Source organism: Mya arenaria, chromosome 12, assembly GCF_026914265.1.
Source record: "Mya arenaria isolate MELC-2E11 chromosome 12, ASM2691426v1".
Lineage (NCBI taxonomy): Eukaryota > Metazoa > Mollusca > Bivalvia > Myida > Myidae > Mya > Mya arenaria.
The window spans coordinates 6,877,103-6,895,631 of NC_069133.1; the positions used below are offsets into that span (position 1 = coordinate 6,877,103).

Consider the following 18,529-nt stretch of genomic DNA (forward strand, 5'->3'; position numbering starts at 1 on the left):
CAATGGGGGAGACATGCGCTTTTTCAAAAAAGCAATCTCTAGTTTAATATTTATTTCAGAGTGATATGGCCTTTGGATTGTCTATATTTGACCATATTCACTTTGTCCTTTCTCCTACTCAAGCATTTCTAGATTGCTTTCGCTTAACACCTACATTGCATGATCTATTTTCATATGTATGGCCCTTAAAATGTCAAAATTTGGTTTGTTCACTTTTGTATCCAAACGTGGTCATCTTTATAGGCATACTATCTTGATTGCTTGTATCAAACCTCTTCATCAATTCACACTCTTCATTCTGGTGTTATAGGTCTTTAGTTATAAAAAATAACAAATGTTACTTTGTTTCCTCCCTTGCTCAATCATGTCTTATGCAGTCTGACCGAATTAAATAGCAATGTTTTTTTCTGAAGTTTGACCATCCCTACATATAAAACATTACGTGTTTGAAATATCTTCATCAAGTTTTATAGTGAAGCATATACAGTAAAACTGCGGTCGTTCGAACAGGTGGTCGTTCAGGAACTAGTGGTCCCTCGAGGTCGAAGATTAGTCCCGGACATTTTTCTTTCTATTTTCATATGAAATATACTGATGCTGCATCAGAACCTGAATAAGACGAGGAGTCAAGCACGATAGTCGGTCCCAAATACACAAATCATGCACAAAACCTTATGTGACCCGAGGTCATAATTTTACAATTTATCCCCAACATGTGTTCCAAAATAAACAAACAATTGCTAGGTGTAAACATTTTCGTAAGTTGTAGAAATTGCAATGACATGCAGTTAAAAGGACGTTTGATAAGGTATGAAAAAACTTATATCACTGTTTACGCATGACTGCTTATAGTTTCGTGAACACCCTCATATCTATATTTAACCATTCAAATCTTCAGGTCTTCCTAGCACCCCTACCCAGGGGGAGTGGCTCTCCAAAGTGCTTCCAGTGGGGGGGAAAGTGGGCGTAGACCCATTCCTCATGTCAGCAGGTACACTAATTTTGATTAAATTTTAAACCAAGTTTTTAATGATAACCGGGTTATAAGAATGAGGATGTCGATAGGTGGATGGGTATTCTCGTGTCCGACTGTTGGTTCAGTTTAATTACTTAAGCCTGATTGATCTATTGTGATAAAACTTAGTGTATCCTTGACGAATGAGAACTACATTGTAGTCATGGAAAAAAAGAACTTGGTGTATAGCTCATACTGAGACTCATTTTGAGATCCAACATAGGGATTGTGGGATCAATGTCACTGTAACTAAAAATAGAAAAAATATTGCTCAATATTGTTAGTTATCAATTGATGATAGTGATACAACTTAATATGTAGCATATGTGAAGGTGAACTTTTGGATCAAATTTGGGGTGACATTTACTTCGAATAAGAAAAAAGGTTTTGCTAAATAATTTGAGTTGGGAATGATGTTTATATAGTGATGAAACTTTGTATGTAACAAACTCATATAAATGTATACCACTGGTGTTCAGCCATTGATTCAATGTTTTGAAATTTATGACCTAATTTATTGTTGTATTTTCTGTTGTCAAGAGGTTTGGACGCCACTGGCAAGAACATTGAAGTCAAATGGGCACAGTTTGGTACCAGTTGCCGAGAATCTCATTGACCTTGTGTGGTCTGACCAGCCTGATCCGCCAAGTAACAGCCTCATGGTACTGGAAAACTATTACACAGGTACAGCTAGTAATGCAATATAATCCTATTAATATAACGAGTCTTCTGGTATATTAGCACAAATTTCTGGCCAAAATGTGAAATATAACAATATTGTAATCAAAATCAATATATTCATATTCATCTTTATGTTGCTTGGGAAGCATGGCAATCACGTTGGGATTACGTTGTCCACTGTCTACATCTGTGCGTCACATTTTGTATGCACATTGGTCAGGAGAAAAAGACCCTTCTTGATTCTGGTCTAGTAAATGTAAGGTCAATAGTCACATAGGTCAGTCAACCTTTAATATAATACAATTTCCAATCTTTTATCATGTGAAGGACTAGTTATAGAGTCCTTAAACATTGTATGCATATAGGTCAGTAGATGACTCCTTTTGCTTTTGATTTCGGCAGGTCAAAGGACAAGGTTGTAGTTACATTTATTAGACCAACTGTTTCATTTACTTGTAAAAATTATATTGTGGAAACTTTAGAAAAATAAAAAAATGAACAGAGGTCTGATAGAAAATATGCTTAAGATGCAATGGTTTAGAAAGCAGGCTGATTATAAAAATGCTTGTTACCCTACATTCAGGTTGTAGCTGGCAGGATAAAGTGGTGGATGTTCGTGAAAAAATGAAAGAGAAAAATGCTGGTGCCTTAGTAATCAGTGCCCTGGACGAAATTGCATGTGAGTAAATGCTAGTTGCTTTGTTAACAGTGCCCTGAACAATACTGAATTTGAGTAAATACTGGTGTGTTAGTTATCAGTGTGTGTGAGTAAATGCTTGTACCTTAGTTATTAGTGCATGAGAGTAAATACTGGGGCCTTAGTTATCAGTGTGTGTCAGTAAATGCTGGTGCCTTAGTTATCAGTGTGTGTGAGTAAATGCTGGTGCCTTAGTTATCAGTGTGTGTGAGTAAATACTGGTGCCTTGGTTATCAGTGTGTGTGAGTAAATGCTGGTGCCTTGGTTATCAGTGTGTGTGAGTAAATACTGGTGCCTTGGTTATCAGTGTGTGTGAGTAAATACTGGTGCCTTGGTTATCAGTGTGTGTGAGTAAATACTGGTGCCTTGGTTATCAGTGTGTGTGAGTAAATACTGGTGCCTTGGTTATCAGTGTGTGTGAGTAAATGATGGTGCCTTGGTTATCAGTGTGTGTGAGTAAATACTGGTGCCTTGGTTATCAGTGTGTGTGAGTAAATACTGCTGCCTTAGTTATCAGTGTGTGTGAGTAAATACTGGTGCCTTGGTTATCAGTGTGTGTGAGTAAATACTGGTGCCTTGGTTATCAGTGTGTGTGAGTAAATACTGGTGCCTTGGTTATCAGTGTGTGTGAGTAAATGCTGGTGCCTTGGTTATCAGTGTGTGTGAGTAAATACTGGTGCCTTGGTTATCAGTGTGTGTGAGTAAATACTGGTGCCTTGGTTATCAGTGTGTGTGAGTAAATGCTGGTGCCTTGGTTATCAGTGCATGAGAGTAAATACTGGGGCCTTAGTTATCAGTGTGTGTGAGTAAATACTGGTGCCTTAGTTATCAGTGTGTGTGAGTAAATACTGGTGCCTTGGTTATCAGTGTGTGTGAGTAAATACTGGTGCCTTGGTTATCAGTGTGTGTGAGTAAATGCTGGTGCCTTGGTTATCAGTGCATGAGAGTAAATACTGGGGCCTTAGTTATCAGTGCGTGTGAGTAAATACTGGTGCCTTAGTTATCAGTGTGTGTGAGTAAATGCTGGTGCCTTGGTTATCAGTGCATGTGAGTAAATACTGGTGCCTTGGTTATCAGTGCGTGTGAGTAAATACTGGTGCCTTAGTTATCAGTGCGTGTGAGTAAATGATGGTGCCTTAGTTATCAGTGTGTGTGAGTTAATACTGGTGCCTTAGTTATCAGTGTGTGTGAGTAAATACTGGTGCCTTAGTTATCAGTGTGTGTGAGTAAATGATGGTGCCTTAGTTATCAGTGTGTGTGAGTAAATACTGGTGCCTTAGTTATCAGTGTGTGTGAGTTAATACTGGTGCCTTAGTTATCAGTGTGTGTGTGAGTAAATGCTGGTGCCTTAGTTATCAGTGTGTGTGAGTAAATGCTGGTGCCTTAGTTATCAGTGTGTGTGAGTAAATGATGGTGCCTTAGTTATCAGTGTGTGTGAGTAAATACTGGTGCCTTAGTTATCAGTGTGTGTGAGTTAATACTGGTGCCTTAGTTATCAGTGTGTGTGAGTAAATGCTGGTGCCTTAGTTATCAGTGTGTGTGAGTAAATGCTGGTGCCTTAGTTATCAGTGTGTGTGAGTAAATGCTGGTACCTTAGTTATCAGTGTGTGTGAGTAAATGCTGGTGCCTTAGTTATCAGTGTGTGTGAGTAAATGCTGGTGCCTTAGTTATCAGTGTGTGTGAGTAAATGCTGGTACCTTAGTTATCAGTGTGTGTGAGTAAATGCTGGTGCCTTAGTTATCAGTGTGTGTGAGTAAATGCTGGTGCCTTAGTTATCAGTGTGTGTGAGTAAATGCTGGTGCCTTAGTTATCAGTGTGTGTGAGTAAATGCTGGTGCCTTGGTTATCAGTGTGTGAGAGTAAATACTGGGGCCTTAGTTATCAGTGTGTGTGAGTAAATACTGGTGCCTTAGTTATCAGTGTGTGTGAGTTAATGCTGGTGCCTTGGTTATCAGTGTGTGTGAGTAAATGCTGGTGCCTTGGTTATCAGTGTGTGAGAGTAAATACTGGGGCCTTAGTTATCAGTGTGTGTCAGTAAATGATGGTGCCTTGGTTATCAGTGTGTGTGAGTAAATACTGGTGCCTTAGTTATCAGTGTGTGTGAGTAAATACTGGTGCCTTAGTTATCAGTGTGTGTGATTAATACTGGTGCCTTAGTTATCAGTGTGTGTGAGTAAATATTGGTGCCTTAGTTATCAGTGTGTGAGAGTAATTGCTGGTACCTTAGTTATCAGTGTGTGAGTAAATGCTTGTACCTTAGTTATCAGTGTGTGGGTAAATACTGGTGCCTTAGTTATCAGTGTGTAGTAAATGCTGGTTCCTTAGTTATCACTGTGTGTGAGTAAATACTGGGGCCTTGGTTATCAATGGGTAAGTAAATACTGGTGTCTTGGTTATCAGTGTGTAAGTAAATACTGGTGCCTTGGTTATCAGTGGGTAAGTAAATACTGGTGCCTTGGTTATCAGTGGATAAGTAAATACTGGTGCCTTGGTTATCAGTGTGTGAGAAAATACTGGTTCCTTAGTTATCAGTGTGTGAGTAAATACTGGTGCCTTGGTTATCAGTGGGTAAGTAAATACTGCTGCCTTGGTTATCAGTGGGTAAATAAATACTGGTGCCTAAGTTATAAGTGTGTGAGTAAATACTGGTTCCTTAGTTATCAGTGTGTGAGTAAATACTGGGGCCTTGGTTATCAGTGGGTAAGTAAATACTGGTGCCTTGGTTATCAGTGTGTGTGAGTAAATACTGGTTCCTTAGTTATCAGTGTGTGAGTAAATACTGGTGCCTTGGTTATCAGTGGGTAAGTAAATACTGCTGCCTTGGTTATCAGTGGGTAAATAAATACTGGTGCCTAAGTTATAAGTGTGTGAGTAAATACTGGTTCCTTAGTTATCAGTGTGTGAGTAAATACTGGTTCCTTAGTTATCAGTGTGTGAGTAAATACTGGTGCCTTGGTTATCAGTGGGTAAGTAAATACTGCTGCCTTGGTTATCAGTGGGTAAATAAATACTGGTGCCTAAGTTATAAGTGTGTGAGTAAATACTGGTTCCTTAGTTATCAGTGTGTGAGTAAATACTGGGGCCTTGGTTATCAGTGGGTAAGTAAATACTGGTGCCTTGGTTATCAGTGTGTGAGTAAATACTGGTGCCTTGGTTATCAGTGTGTGTGAGTAAATACTGGTTCCTTAGTTATCAGTGTGTGAGTAAATACTGGGGCCTTGGTTATCAGTGGGTAAGTAAATACTTGTGCCTTGGTTATCAGTGTGTGTGAGTAAATACTGGTGCCTTGGTTATCAGTGTGTGTGAGTAAATACTGGTTCCTTAGTTATCAGTGTGTGAGTAAATACTGGTGCCTTGGTTATCAGTGGGTAAGTAAATACTGGGGCCTTGGTTATCAGTGGGTAAGTAAATACTGGTGCCTTGGTTATCAGTGGGTAAGTAAATACTGCTGCCTTGGTTATCAGTGGGTAAATAAATACTGGTGCCTAAGTTATAAGTGTGTGAGTAAATACTGGTTCCTTAGTTATCAGTGTGTGAGTAAATACTGGGGCCTTGGTTATCAGTGGGTAAGTAAATACTGGTGCCTTGGTTATCAGTGTGTGTGAGTAAATACTGGTTCCTTAGTTATCAGTGTGTGAGTAAATACTGCTGCCTTGGTTATCAGTGGGTAAGTAAATACTGCTGCCTTGGTTATCAGTGGGTAAATAAATACTGGTGCCTAAGTTATAAGTGTGTGAGTAAATACTGGTTCCTTAGTTATCAGTGTGTGAGTAAATACTGGTTCCTTAGTTATCAGTGTGTGAGTAAATACTGGTGCCTTGGTTATCAGTGGGTAAGTAAATACTGCTGCCTTGGTTATCAGTGGGTAAATAAATACTGGTGCCTAAGTTATAAGTGTGTGAGTAAATACTGGTTCCTTAGTTATCAGTGTGTGAGTAAATACTGGGGCCTTGGTTATCAGTGGGTAAGTAAATACTGGTGCCTTGGTTATCAGTGTGTGAGTAAATACTGGTGCCTTGGTTATCAGTGTGTGTGAGTAAATACTGGTTCCTTAGTTATCAGTGTGTGAGTAAATACTGGGGCCTTGGTTATCAGTGGGTAAGTAAATACTTGTGCCTTGGTTATCAGTGTGTGTGAGTAAATACTGGTGCCTTGGTTATCAGTGTGTATGAGTAAATACTGGTTCCTTAGTTATCAGTGTGTGGGTAAATACTGGTGCCTTGGTTATCAGTGGGTAAGTAAATACTGGGGCCTTGGTTATCAGTGGGTAAGTAAATACTGGTGCCTTGGTTATCAGTGGGTAAGTAAATACTGGTGCCTTGGTTATCAGTGTGTGAGTAAATACTGGTGCCTTGGTTATCAGTGTGTAAGTTAATACTGGGGCCTTGGTTATTAGTGTGTGTGAGTAAATACTGGTTCCTTACTTATCAGTGTGTGAGTAAATACTGGGGCCTTGGTTATCAGTGGGTAAGTAAATACTGGGGCCTTGGTTATCAGTGGGTAAGTAAATACTGGTGCCTTGGTTATCAGTGTGTGAGTAAATACTGGTACCTTGGTTATCAGTGTGTGTGAGTAAATACTGGTTCCTTAGTTATCAGTGTGTGAGTAAATACTGGGGCCTTGGTTATCAGTGGGTAAGTAAATACTGGTGCCTTGGTTATCAGTGTGTGAGTAAATACTGGTTCCTTGGTTATCAGTGTGTGAGTAAATACTGGGGCCTTGGTTATCAGTGTGTGAGTAAATACTGGTGCCTTGGTTATCAGTGGGTAAGTTAATACTGGTGCCTTGGTTATCAGTGTGTGAGTAAATACAGGTGCCTTGGTTATTAGTGTGTGAGTTAATACTGGTGCCTTGGTTATCAGTGTGCAAGTTAATACTGGTGCCTTGATTATCAGTGTGCGAGTAAATACAGGTGCCTTGGTTATTAGTGTATGAGTTAATACTGGTGCCTTGGTTATCAGTGTGTGAGTAAATACAGGTGCCTTGGTTATTAGTGTGTGAGTTAATGCTGGTGCCTTGGTTATCAGTGTCTGTGAGTAAATACTGGTGCCTTGGTTATCAGTGTGTGTGAGTAAATACAGGTGCCTTGGTTATTAGTGTGTGAGTTAATGCTGGTGCCTTGGTTATCAGTGTCTGTGAGTAAATGCTGGTGCCTTAGTTATCAGTGTGTGAGAGTAAATACTGATGCCTTGGTTATCAGTGTGTGAGAGTAAATACTGGTGCCTTAGTTATCAGTGTGTGAGAGTTATTGCTGGTACCTTAGTTATCAGTGCATGCTTTGTTGTTAAATGTTGATAAGTCTTGTTAGTTATTTTTTTCACTGTTTTAAAAGAGACCATTTATGGTTTAAGGTACATGGAACTGGTGGTTAAGTTGGTGAGGCAGACAGAAGATGTAGATTTTCCTGCGAAAACTTGGGCATTTTCCACATTATAAGAACACATTCTAAAATAGCATCATGCTAATGATATTTATAAATCATTTGTTTCAGTTAATTAATACATGTATGTTGAAACCAGTTATAATACTCCTGACATCATTATGGAGTTTATCAATGAAAAAGTACAAAGTCAACATAAAAATACTAAATCTTTCAGATTTATTCAACATGAGAGGGTCCGACATTGAATACAATCCAGTGTTCTTTGCCTATGCTGTTGTTACTATGGATTCAGTTCAGTAAGTTTGATAAGTAAGGAATCTTTCATGGAGAATTATTCTGCTCTTTGATCTTGTAATGTCATATCTGGGTTTTGTCAGCGCCAAGCCAATGTTGTTCTTGCTCTTTGACCTTGTTTATAATAGTGCAATATATAGGCTTATTTGCTTTGTAGGTGTTTGACTTTTTAGCTCACCTGTCACATAGTGACAAGGTGAGCTTTTGTGATCACAATTTGTCCGGCGTCCGTCCGTAAACTTTTACTTTAAACGACATCTCCTCATAAACCGCTTAGCCAATTTCATCCAAACTTCACAGGAATGTTCTTTGGGTGGTCCCCTTTGAAAATTGTTCAAAGAATTGAATCCCATGCAGAACTCTGGTTGCCTTGGCAACCAAAAGGAAAAACTTTAAAAATCTTCTTCTCCAAAACCACAAAGCTTAGGCCGTTGATATATGGTAGGTAGGATTACCAAATGGTCCTCTACCAAGATTGTTCAAATTATGGCCCTTGGGTCAAAATTGGCCCCGCCCTGGGGGGTCATGGGTTTTCTCTATATGTTTATAGTGAAAACTTCAAAAATCTTCTCCTCTGAACTTACTTGGCCTAGAGCTTAGATATTTGGCATGATTCATCGTCTAGTGGACCTCTACAAAGATTGTTCAAATTATGGCCCTGGGGTCAAAATTGGCCCCGCCCCCGGGGGGTCATGGGTATTCTCTATATCTTTATAGTTAAAACTTCAAAAATCTTCTCCTCTGAACTTACTTGGACTAGAGCTTAGATATTTGGCATGATTCATCGTCTAGTGGACCTTTACAAAGATTGTTTAAATTATGGTCTTGGGGTCAAAATTGGCCCCACCCTGGGGGGTCATGGGTATTCTCTATATCTTTATAGTGAAAACTTAAAAAATCTTCTCCTTTGAACTTACTTAGACTAGAGCTTAGATATTTGGCATGATTCATCGTCTAGTGGACCTCTACAAAGATTGTTCAAATTATGGCCCTGGGGTCAAAATTGGCCCCGCCCCTGGGGGGTCATGGGTTTTCTCTATATGTTTATAGTAAAAAAAATCAAAAATCACCTCTGAACTTACGTTGCTTAGAGCTTAGATATTTGGCATGATTCATCGTCTAGTGGACCTCTACAAAGATTGTTCAAATTATGGCCTTGGGGTCAAAATTGGCCCCACCCCGGGGGGTCATGGGTATTCTCTATATCTTTATAGTGAAAACTTCAAAAATCTTCTCCTCTGAACTTACCTGGACTGGAGCTTAGATATTTGGCATGATTCATCGTCTAGTGGACCTCTACAAAGATTGTTCAAATTATGGCCTTGGGGTCAAAATTGGCCACACCCCGGGGCTGATGGGTTTTCTCTATATGTGTTATAGTGAAAACTTAAAAAATCTTCTCCGAACTCACAAAGACAAGTAACGTCTTAATTTAAACTGGATAACATATTTAGTACACATACCAATTTTCAATATGGGCCACATACAACAATTAATAACAAATATACATATATAGATACACACTTAAAATCAAGTAGTGACAAAAGCTTAGATATTTGGCATGATATATCATCTAGTTGACTTGTACCAATATTGTTCAATCTTTGGCCCTGGGGTCAAAAAATGGCCCCACCCGGGCGGTCATGGGTTTCCTTATATATGTATATGATGAAAACTTAAAAAATCTTCTTCTCCGAAACCAAAAGGCGAAGGCCTTAGATACCGTATTTGGTACGAAGCATCGTTTATTGGACCACTATTAAGATTGTTCAAACTTTAGCCCTGGGGTCAAAATTGGCCACGCACCGTGTTCATAGGCTTAGGTTTTCAATATTTGTATATAATAGAAGCATTAAAAAAAAATCTCTCAGAATTCACAAGGACTAGAGCTATTTGGCATAATACATCATTAAGTGGACCTCTATTATTGTCCAAACTTTGGCATTGGGGTAAAAAATGACCCAGACTTCTAAAAAACCTTAACTACTTTGAACCATCCAGATTTCTTATCAAACCAATGTGCAATATATCACAGGTGAGCGATTCAGGGCCATTTGGCCATTTTGTTTATTTTTTATTTATAAAGAAATTATTTGTGGAATCCAAACATAAAATTTAGCTAATTGCAAAACAATGTCCCCAGGAATTTGTAATTTATTATTTTTTGCCAATGTAGTTCATTCAAATTTCAGTTTATTTACCAACCCAGAACGAATAGACAAGAAAGTGAGGTCACATCTTCACCTTGACATGCCCCCTGAAAATGAAGGTGTCAAAGTCACCATTGCCCCGTACAACAATGTCAAGAACTTTGTAGCAGATCTAGTGGATAATGTTTCCGGCAAAATTTGGGTATAGTACATGGGATAAATGTTCCTTTACTATCATTGCTTTTTGCTTGTACAAGGCACTGGGACTGATTCAAACTGGTCCTTGTTAGAGGGAATGTCTTTCATGTGGACTATTATATTAAGTATCTTTAACATGTAGGCGGAGCAGAAAAATCCAACTGAACGACACATGCAGAACTTGGTTTATGGGGCGGATGGAAATATTCGACCTGAGGGCATGTGCTGAACCCAGTAAGGAGGCTTGCTGTCTAACCAGCCATGCAGCATGCCTGAGGTTCGGATTTTTTCATCCGCCCCCATAGATGTGACCGCTACTTTTTATGGCATACTGAAAATTTAAGTGCAATTTTGACGGTGGCACTGTTATTGTCAGATATTTCACCATATTGTGACTGCAAAGATGTTTTGACGTTCATCTCAAAACAAAAATTGTGTCTGCTTATTTTTAAGAATTTTTACCTGCATCCTATCTATGCTAACGTCCTATACACAGTATAATATAGTAATTACATTATGAATTATACATAGCCAGGCTTTTACTTCTATTGAATCCCAGCTCCAGCAAATTTACCAGCACCAACCAATAGCATTCGTTCCCAATGTTTCTGTAAAATTGAACTGTTTAATGAACTGTTGTGGCACATGACATGCTTTTTACATATTAAGTAAAGATCACAATTCGAAAGGCATTACAGTCAAAACTCTTTGGCTCGATATTCCAGGGACCGTCCAAAATACTTTGAGCTTGGAGAATAAAGAGCCAACCGGTATTGCTTACTGAATGTGTATTTTTCTTTGATAACGTTAAATAACATCTTGGTTACCTTGTTTGTTACTTGCTGCATTATCTCCTCAAGAGAAGAGTATTTATTGAACAAAGTTATCGTACAGTTCGCAACATGATGCATTCGATACTTTGAAAATATGATTTGAAACAAATGTACCAACATAAATCCCTACACACATATTTTATGTTGATGGAATTGATCAAGAGAATGTTTAATAAATTTCAATTTTAAAATGTTTACTTTCAGATAAGTGACAAGTCCAGTTATGGGTTAGTAAGCTCTATTCCGAAGCTTCGTCGCCTCATTGCTGCCTCGCCTCTAGCGTTGATGAAGGCTGTGAAAAATGCTCAGGAAATTGAGGGAATGAGAAGAGCTCATGTAATACCTGTTTATTATTACACGTTAAACCTGTATATATTACAACACATACAACTTGTATATTATGACAGTAAAGTATTAAAGCTTTGAGTAATATTACAAAATTAATATGGCTTCTTAATTGTAAAAGCCACGTCTATAACTTGAAAATGGTCAGAAGGTTTCATTTTAGTTCAACTGTAGGGACTGTGGTTTAGTTTCAGAATTTCTTCAAAAGGACTGATAGCTGTTTAAACCTGCACTCTTACAGACTGAACGTTTTGGCAATTTTTTTATTTTTTGACTTGGAATGAGCCAATTTATACGAAAATGCATGGAAACCAGTGATATAATACTGCCGACAAAAAATCAAATCGCAGATTTTCATATATAAGTTAAAAATTGATGTTTTATGCATTTTTAGCTCGACTTTTCGAAGAATAAGGAGAGCTATCCTAGTCACCCGAACGTTGGCGTCGGCATAACCACTTATGTTAAAGTTTTTGTAAGAATTTTTGAACCACCTCAAATATTTTCAAAGTCCATTGACATATGGCTTTGAAACTTTGCACACTTGTTCACCATTATGCCCCCAACCTGTACACAGGAGGAGGTAACTCTATCTATCAACCATTTTGACAAAATTATGCCCCTTTTTCTACTTAGAATTTACGTTAAAGTTTGCGTACCACCTCAAATATTTTCAAAGTCCATTGACATCCGACTTTGAAACTTTGCATACTTGTTCACCATCATGCCCCCAACCTTAACACAGGAGGAGGTAACTCTATCAAGCATTTTGACAAAATTATGCCCCTTTTTCGACTTAGAATTTATGTTAAAGTTTGCATACCACCTTGAATATTTTCAAAGTCCATCAATATATGGCTTTGAAACTTTGCATGCTTGTTCACCATCATGCCCCCAACCTGTGTACAGGAGGAGGTCACTGTATCAACCTTTTTTACAATATTATGCTCCTTTTTTTCTTAGAACTTATGTTAAAGTTTGTGTACTACCTCAAATATTTTCAAAGTCCATTGACATATGCCTTTCAAACTTTGCACACTTTTTCACCATCATGATCCGAACCTGTGAGACTTTATACAATGGTATTCAACCACCCAGCCCAAGTGAATAACAAAGTTAGATAACTGTATTTTGCAAATAATGGCCCTTTATTATTCGACTTAAAAATTCTGGTTAAAATTTTGCATGTTACCAAATTTATGTCAATATCTCAGCACATTGAAATCTGATCTAACAGTGATCCATGCATGTTTCGCCAAAACTTTTCAATCCTTACACTGAAAAGCGGAGGAATAGTCGAGCACGCTGTCTCTGTGACAGCTCTTGTTCTTAAACCGTAAGTAAGGCTTTTAGCCATAAAACATAAATTTTCGAACAGAAATTTAAAAACTGCGATCTTCTCTTTTGTCAGAAGTGTTATATTACTGGTTTGCAGATATATACGCAAAAATTGGCTCATTGTAGGACAAAAAATAAAAAAGCTTTAAAGTTCTGAACATTTCTAAGTACACTGAACTGCTTGTGTTTTTCAAAAGTGATTACTTCATTGTTTCAACAGGTGAAGGATGCGGTTACATTGTGCGAGTATTTTTCCTGGCTGGAAAGAAATGTGCCCCTGGGAACAGTGACAGAAGTCTCTGCTGCCAGCCAACTGGAGAACATTAAACAGTTTGTCATTGTTGTCATAGTAACGTTGTCCTTTTCTATTTCAAGGAAATTTATACTAGCAGAATAAAGTAACTCTAATTGCATAAGAATATTTGTTCTAAAACTACTTTTAAAGATGTTAAGATTAGTTTTCTAAATAATGCCGTAGTAACATTGTTGTAATAGCAGTAATAATTGAGATGATCAATATTTATTCTTCGAGCGCTTAATGACTGTTAAAGGCAAATTTCTTATACTAATAGTGTGTTGACGTTGGTTCATATCATAGATATTAAGTGAAGATTTTCATGTTGGTTTAATTTGCACAATTCTTGCTCTGACAGTTACATGATGAAAGAAATCTGCAGAAAGTACCCGGTAGTAAAATTTCAATTTTTTTTTACTTTGCTCATTATGAAATTCAAATAATAATTCATGTTCTACTATAATGCTTATACTTGTTGACAGTATCAAGTACAGTTCAAACTCGCTATTTCGACGTCGGATATCTCGACTTTCCGGTTGTGTTGACTTTTTTCTCCGGTCCCGAATTTATTCCTTTCTTATTCTATATAAAATAAATCTGCTTGAGTCGAATTTTCTATCATGATTTTTTCGCTATGTCGACCTCCTATTTCAGTCCTTATTGTCGAATTTCACACATTTTCTTGTTTCTTATGTAGAACGGTAGATTGAGTTGTATGTGAGAAAATATTAATGACGGTTTGCGGCATGTCCCTAAATTACCATGCATGTCAAAATAACAAACTGTCATAATTGGAGATTACTTGGTAAGTGTGAATAATTAGAGTCGTTTGTTTATGTTTTTGGATTAAAGGACATTTTTTGCCCAAGCCATTCATTGAAACGCACATGGACGCCAATGACATCCTCGGAAAATTCCGCAACATTGAAAGTTACGTGATGATAAATTTCTTAACACTGCATATAGAAAACAAACCGACTTAACATACTTGTTTTAACCAGTAAATTTGACACAAATAATTCATTTTTATTTCACTTTATTTTTCAGTAATACATATTGTTTTCACGACGGAAACAAGACCGTTCAGTGGCAGAAGTCAGTGTCGGACATAAATCAAACTCAAATGTGTTGGGGCTGGTGATATTTTCAGAAATTCGGATGTGTCGAATGTTGGTTATCTCGACTTTTTTCTCTAGGTCCCGACAAAATTGACATTACAAGTTTCGACTGTAGAAGTAATTTAATCTAAAATATGCAATCACCATCAATAATCTCATAGAAAACTGCCATTAAAAATCAAGAGCGTTAATCTTTGCCAAACATGGTGTTGTGTTTATGTTTTCAGTGGACAGGAGGACTATGTCAGTCTGAGTTTTGCCACAATATCCAGCACAGGTTCCAATGGTGCCGTTATTCATTATCAGTATGTAACTTTTAGTAAGCTAGTAAGGGAGTGTATAAAGTCTAGTGGTAAAGGTGGCAGCCTCTCACCCAAGAGGTTGTGGGTTCTAGCAGCACCAGGGTGAGGGAGGTCTAGTGGTTAAGGTAGCCGCCTCTCACTTACCCAAGAGGTTGTGGGTTCTAGCAGCACCAGGGTGAGGGAGGTCAAGTGGTTAAGGTAGCCGCCTCTCACCCAAGAGGTTGTGGGTTCTAGCAGCACCAGGGTGAGGGAGGTCTAGTGGTTAAGGTAGCCGCCTCTCACCCAAGAGGTTGTGGGTAAGACCCTACCAGGATGAGTTGTCTAGTGGTTAAGTTGGGAGCCTCTCACCAAAGAGGTTGTGGGTTCTAGCAGCACCAGGGTGAGAGAGGTCTAGTGGTTAAGGTAGCCGCCTCTCACCCAAGAGGTTGTGGGTAAGACCCTACCAGGGTGAGTGGTCTAGTGGTTAAGTTGGCAGCCTCTCATCCGAGAGAGCGTGGGTTCGAGCTACACCAGGGTGACAGTGGTCAAGTGGCTATGGTGGCAGCCTCTAACCCAAGAGGTTGAGTTACAACCACAGCGGGGTGAGAGAGGTCTAGTTATTAAGGTGGCTGTCTCCCGACCAAGAGGCTGTGGATTCTAGCAACACCAGTGTGAGAGTGGTCTAGTGGATAAGGTGACCGCCTCTCACCCAAGAGGGCGTGGGTTCTAGCAACACCAGGGTGAGAGTGGTCTAGTGGATAAGGTGACCGCCTCTCACCCAAGAGGGCGTGGATTCTAGCAACACCAGTGTGAGAGTGGTCTAGTGGATAAGGTGACCGCCTCTCACCCAAGAGGGCGTGGGTTCTAGCAACACCAGGGTTAGAGTGGTCTAGTGGATAAGGTGACCGCCTCTCACCCAAGAGGTTGTGGATTCTAGCAACACCAGGGTGAGAGTGGTCTAGTGGTAAAGGTGTTTGCCTCTCACCCAAGAGGGCATAGGGTCGAGCTACACCAGGGTGACAGTGGTCTCGTGGTTAATGTGATCGCCTCACACCCAAGAGGTTGTGGGTTCCAGCAACACCAGGGTGTGAGTGGTCTAGTGGTTAAGGTGTCCCCCTCTTACCCAAGAGGTTGTGGTTTTGATGCAGAAAATGCGTTATTCCTACCTTATGAGACAATAGTTGATCACTGTAAATCTTTCAGCACTCACCAATCATTAAATATTTGTGCGTTTTGTGCAATTAAATATACGGTTTCAATCTTTTTATCAGTAATTAATATTGCCATAAATTCATTATTTAGTAGATAGTTAAAGGTTTATCACTCAAAAATTATATTTGTTATACCGGGGTACATGTGTATGTATTGATTTTAATTTATAAATACCAGTGTCAATTTAAAGATCCATCAGCTACAGTTTTGAAATAAACAAACATAAATCATATTCCTGTTGGAAGTTTTGAAATAAAATCATTTCTTTAAATATAATAAATCATAAAAAACATAACAAATACAAATTCCCGTCAGCAACAAGATTTAAACCAAGGTCATTTCAATCCACTTATCAATGGAAATATTTGAGGTATTTGTTATTTTGAGTGACTTTTTATTTTCCAGTCCCTCACCAGAGACAGACAAAACCTTGTCCACAGAAGAAATCTACCTGTGTGATTCAGGGGCTCAATACAGGTGGGTTTGCTTTAGGCCTTAAAGGACCAATTCTGTCCAGTAATGCAAACATAAGCCACTATACACCTGTGGTCATTGAATGATTACATGAGGTGGAATGGTTGTCACAGAGCTGTTTTCTAAAACATATTGTCCGAGTTCCTTCATGAAAACTACTGCAGCCAATTGTATAAATATGATATATATAAATAATATGTAAGTATTGTTTAAAAAGACAGTCAGTGAAACACATGAAGCAGCATAAAGCTAAGTTAAAATTGCAATTATGACAAGCCTGTGTAGTAAAGACTGCTTTCAATCGGTTTCATGCTAAATATGATTAAATTCTCCTTTGATAATTACATACTTTGTTTAATAAAGGAATGTATTAAATCCTAGTCTACTTCATTTGTTTGTCAAGGGTTGTCATGTGTCTAGTTAGTCTCTCCATTGTTTTGATATCTACATGTATATCAGGGTGTCAGTTGTTCAATAGATGAAAGTGAACAGAACAAACTGACATTATTTTGATGCTGTTACAGCTGAGTGTACTTGTATGCTTGATGACATTTATTTAGAAGCACTTGTACATTACCCAGTAGGTTCAATTTCAGTATCGAATGAAACTTTGTGCTCATATCACTGATGAAAATATGAGTATGTACGTATCACACTCAGACAATGATATTTAAATAGTTGTTGAGTTTAGTTTGGCTCCTTAAGACGATGGAAAACTCCCAATGAGCATTAGCATCTACTTGCTGAGTGTTCGTGTTTATAATAACAGTAATAACTGTGAAAGCATGAAGATTTGTAAAATAAGTGCACGCCATAATGCCTAGTTCTTTGTTACTTGACCTTGTACATTTTTCTTTTCTTATACATGTGTATTATGAATGATCATTTTAGAGATGGAACAACTGATGTCACTAGAACGATGCATTTTGGGACCCCCTCAGACTATGAGAAGGTATGCTTTTTTTGCTCAAGAATAGCTGTTTGGTGTCTGTCAATCATTGTCTGAGTCTGTTCACCCTCGAGAGGCCACAATTTTGGCCCAAAATCAAAGAAACTTGGTCAGAATGTTTGTCTCCAAAAAATCTAGATCAAGTTTGATAAGTGGTCATATCAAAGAAAAGCATTAACATATAGGCCACAAGTTTATGAGGAGCACTGCTGAAGTTTATGAGGATTACTGATGAAGTTTATGATGATAACTCCTAAAGTTTATAAAGAGCAGTGTTGACATTTATTAGGAGAACTGCTGACATTTACGCTGAGCACTGCTGAAGTTTATTGTGAGTACTGCTGAAGTTTATGAGGAGCACTGCTGAAGTTTACCAGGAGCACTGCTGAAGTTTACCAGGAGCACTGCTGAAGATTATTGTGAGCACTGCTGTATATTGTGAGGACTGCTGAATTTATTGTGAGCACTGCTGTTTATTGTGAGCACTGCTGAAGATTATTGTGAGCACGGCTGTTTATTGTGAGCACTGCTGAATTTATTGTGAGCAGTGTTGACATTTATGAGGAGCACTGCTGAAGTTTACCAGGAGCACTGCTGCAATTTACCAGAAGCACTTAGAACTCTTCATTCAGCTACAACATTATTAGTGTGACATCTTATTTGGTGCCCAATAATTGCGTCATCACATCATGCTTTATTGCTCATATATTGACAATTTTGTCAATGTTATGCTTGAATTTTTTAAACTTGATTTAAAGATCGATAAACATAAATATTAGGTTTTAAAACATGGTAACATTTTTTTGTGTGGAGATACAAAATCCTGTAATGTGATCCGTAAGGGAAATTGTAACTGATTTATTTAGCTTAACTGTAAAGAAGATTGCAGTATTTTGATGTATTTACCGGTTGTTTCTTTACAGGAATGTTTTACCAGGGTATTGAAAGGCCATATCAACCTTTGCAGATCAGTCTTTCCAAATGGATTGAAAGGTGCATTTTAGTTTTCTAGTCCCGAGCTGGTCAAAGACTTCATATGAGAATCTGTCTGTCCTAACTTTTACATTCGCTCTGTAAATATATTGATGATAAAACATATTTTTAGCTTGACTATTCGAAGAATAAGGAGAGCTATACTACCCACCCTAGCATCGGCGTCGGTGTCACACCTTGGTTAAGGTTTTGCATGTAAGCACCTTTAAGTCATTATCTCAGTAAATACATCATTTATTACATTGAATGTTTGGATATGTATTCCCAACTATCT

At 38.3% G+C, this 18,529-nt stretch overlaps 1 protein-coding gene across 3 annotated transcripts in view; it reads left to right on the forward strand.

The window, feature by feature from the left end:
• LOC128211415 (xaa-Pro aminopeptidase 1-like) overlaps positions 1-18,529 on the forward strand; it is a 32,392-nt gene that overhangs the window by 8,750 nt on the left and 5,113 nt on the right. For all 3 annotated transcript variants that reach the window (XM_052916182.1, XM_052916180.1, XM_052916181.1), the window contains exons 5-15: positions 899-991; positions 1,556-1,699; positions 2,280-2,375; positions 7,990-8,071; positions 10,262-10,421; positions 11,455-11,586; positions 13,154-13,263; positions 14,574-14,651; positions 16,245-16,316; positions 17,205-17,265; positions 18,186-18,255. In XM_052916182.1, coding sequence (XP_052772142.1) covers positions 899-991; positions 1,556-1,699; positions 2,280-2,375; positions 7,990-8,071; positions 10,262-10,421; positions 11,455-11,586; positions 13,154-13,263; positions 14,574-14,651; positions 16,245-16,316; positions 17,205-17,265; positions 18,186-18,255 — 1,098 coding nt within the window. The remainder of the gene's footprint in view (positions 1-898; positions 992-1,555; positions 1,700-2,279; positions 2,376-7,989; positions 8,072-10,261; positions 10,422-11,454; positions 11,587-13,153; positions 13,264-14,573; positions 14,652-16,244; positions 16,317-17,204; positions 17,266-18,185; positions 18,256-18,529) is intronic.